Raw genomic sequence first — 3,263 nt, forward strand, 5'->3', positions numbered from 1 at the left:
CATTATTAAGATCGTTTCGAAGATGCGAATAAGCATTAAAAATTTGTTAAATTGCTAGTCAATTTAACTCGTGATATTATTGCGGTAGTTTAATAGAGTTAGCATTTCAAGACCGAAAAATCATTTTAGCGCGCGTTTCTGGGGACTACATACGTAGTATACAAATTCACATAAGAATCATACAAGCATTAAGATCCAGCTAGACCATTTAAGGCTTTGATTTCTATAGTTCGTGTTATCACATTTACGGTCCTATATAATATATTATATTGTTAATAGATTTATTATAATAAGTACATTTTTTATATAAAAATTGTCATAATTTATCCTGAATATAGTATCACAATTTAAATAAATTAAAGTTAAAAAAGCAAATATTTTCAAACTTACAGAAAAGCAAGAACTTGTTCATATTATAAATTCTATAAAACTTTTACATACGTGAAGATCTCTTCCATGTGGCATCATTATCATCACTTTCATCAGAATCTTTAGCAAGAGTGGTCAAAATCAAAGCTATCATAGTTAGTGTTTTCCCCAAACCCATATCATCAGCTATAAGAAAATTCATTTTCAATAATAACACAAAATTAATCAAATATTTAATTTAATATATTAATATGTAATTAATATTATAAATCATTTTTTTAACATCTACCTAAAACGCCACCGGATGGTCTTTGCTGTTCTCTCCACAGAAGCCATGCGAGAGCATGCTGTTGATGCGGCATTAACTGTACTTTCAACCCCTTTGGGTCTTCTGCTTTTTCTTTCTCTGATGGCCGAGCTACTAGAGATCCGTGCAGATCTTGTAATCGTTCAACCGTTAAAGCAAATTCCTTATCTTTTGTTGCTTGTGCTTTTAAACCAAGTTGTCTTGATTCAGAAGATGTGATAGGTTTTACTGGTATATACTCAGCAACCAAATATGAATAATCGGTGTACTTGGAATCTAGCTCATCTTCAGAAAACTGTGATTCTTTCATGAAATGTGATTTTTCTACGGTATCTCGACTGTTGAAAAGTGACGCCAAAGAGGTATCTTCCAATTTACGTGTCAAGCTCTTTATTTCTTCTTCTTGCTGATGTATGCATTTTTGCAATTTTTGTCCTTGATCAGGCAATATGTCGATATTTCCTTCAGTGAGTAGTTGCTAAGAATATAAGGTTTTATGTGATATATGCATTATCAAAATTATATATATCTATACTATTTATTACAATAATAAATACACTCAATTCCAGACAACATGGCAAATATATACTAACTTTGTGCACAATTTTCACTAAATATTGACCTACATTCATATAGATAATTATCGTGCGCGCGATTACATATCTCATATATATATTATGTATTACCTTCATCTGGGTTGACTCATTTTTAAGCTGCTCTAATTTGTAAACCGTAAATGCTCTTTCCTGCGCCACTAGATCCACATTTCCAATACCAATTTCTTCTTTTGCAATAGATACTGCAAATTCAGCATCGTTGTTTTGTCCAGAAGCAGAATCTGTATATATAGATAATATAGAATTTTCAGACACATGAAAGTCCATAATCAAAACATAAGATATTTTAAAGACCTTTAAATGTTGTTTTAAAAACATATTATGTTTCAATTTTAGACTTTGTATGGAATATAGACGATGTTATTATACCGTGTATAAAAATATTTATTCATCCAAAATTAAAATCTATACATTTGATATTATAAATAAAAATACCTGAATCAAGCTCATTGGTAACAGGTACATCAATTTCTTTGTTTTCCGTGTCTGCCACTTTCCATGTCTGATGAGTATTATTTTGTTTATATGATTCCTTACAGTCACTTAAATTCTTGTTAATTAGAGAATCATTAGAAGAATTAAGTTTTAATTCTTTTATATCTTCTCTGGTATTACCATGAGTAACATCTTTTCTTTTTTTACTCTTTTTAATTCGTGAAGAAAAAAGACCAGAATCTATAATACGTAAAATAATAGAACTCTACGTAAAATAATAGAAAACAAAAAAATCTATACAAGGTATCCCGTAAAAACCGTAACAACGCTTAAGAGGAGACTTCTTTGATCATTTTGGGACGGACTTTAATACCAAAATGTCGAAGCTATAATAATTTTTTAATATATAAATAATTTTATCTTCGTATGCGTAATCTTTATACCAATAGTAACACGAGGCGACAATTAGCTTTCACTTTAAGTTGTATCTAGTGAGATAGTTAATATATCGATACTAGGACGTCAAAATTGGTTCGATGGTACTGATAAGGGTAAAATCGATGTGTGTTTGAATTTCAATTTACTTTCGAGTTGCCTTAAATAAATGATAAATAGCTACTCCTGTTATTACTGTTTTGTGTTCAATTTTAATATTATAATTATTGCATATCCTTTTATACGTACAATCTCTAAACAAGATCGAAATGATATCAATATAATATTTTTAATTCATTAAAAAAACTCATCAATGCGACATTTAACGTCAATTTGATGAGTCACTTTTTTTATTGATAGAGAGAAAGAAAGAAATGATCGATCACATTGATGAACAAACCGAATTATTGTTCAAATGCAATTGTCACTTCTCTCTCCGAGATCTCGAATCCATTTCATGGATACAATTAAAACTTTAAAAGTGGTGAGCAATATATACCATATATATATATATATAGAGTGTTTGGAAAATAATGATAAATCTTTTGCATAGGGACAGAATGAACTAAACTGAGTGGAAAAATCCTGTACCATTTTGCAATTTTCGCAATAATTAACAAGATATTAATTGCTAAAAATTGTCGAAAATTAGCCTTCAATAATTTTTTACTCAAATACTATCAACTTTACAGAAAAACTGTAAGAGAAAATTATTTATTTTCTTCCCTACGAATTGTTTCAGAATTTTTTATCAACTTTTTAGTACTGCAATTTCTTATTTTTACCAACATGAGAAAATACGGTACTAAAAAATTCTGAAAAAATTCTAAAAATATTCTTAGAGCTCTATGAGAAGAAAATAAACCATTTTTGTCTTTTGCAGTTTTTCTGTAAAATTGATAGTATTTGAGTAAAAAATTATTGAAAACCAATTTTCGGTAATTTTTAGCAATTTTAATATCTTGTTAACTATTGCGAAAATTGCAAAATGATAGAAGACTTTTCTTCTCAGTTTAGTTCATTCTGCCCTTATACGAAAGATTTATCATTATTTTCTAACACCCTGTATATATATGTATGTATGTGTATATATATATATA

The 3,263-nt window shown here is 28.7% G+C and overlaps 1 protein-coding gene across 1 annotated transcript in view; it reads right to left on the reverse strand.

The window, feature by feature from the left end:
- LOC108759989 (transcription termination factor 2-like) overlaps window positions 1-3,263 on the reverse strand; it is a 9,804-nt gene that overhangs the window by 3,183 nt on the left and 3,358 nt on the right. The window contains 4 exon segments of the mRNA XM_018505745.1: window positions 268-555; window positions 659-1,154; window positions 1,363-1,514; window positions 1,729-1,968. Coding sequence (XP_018361247.1) covers window positions 268-555; window positions 659-1,154; window positions 1,363-1,514; window positions 1,729-1,968 — 1,176 coding nt within the window.

The sequence above is a fragment of the Trachymyrmex cornetzi genome, unplaced genomic scaffold (genome assembly GCF_001594075.2).
Source record: "Trachymyrmex cornetzi isolate Tcor2-1 unplaced genomic scaffold, Tcor1.1 scaffold210, whole genome shotgun sequence".
In the NCBI taxonomy this organism is placed as follows: domain Eukaryota; kingdom Metazoa; phylum Arthropoda; class Insecta; order Hymenoptera; family Formicidae; genus Trachymyrmex; species Trachymyrmex cornetzi.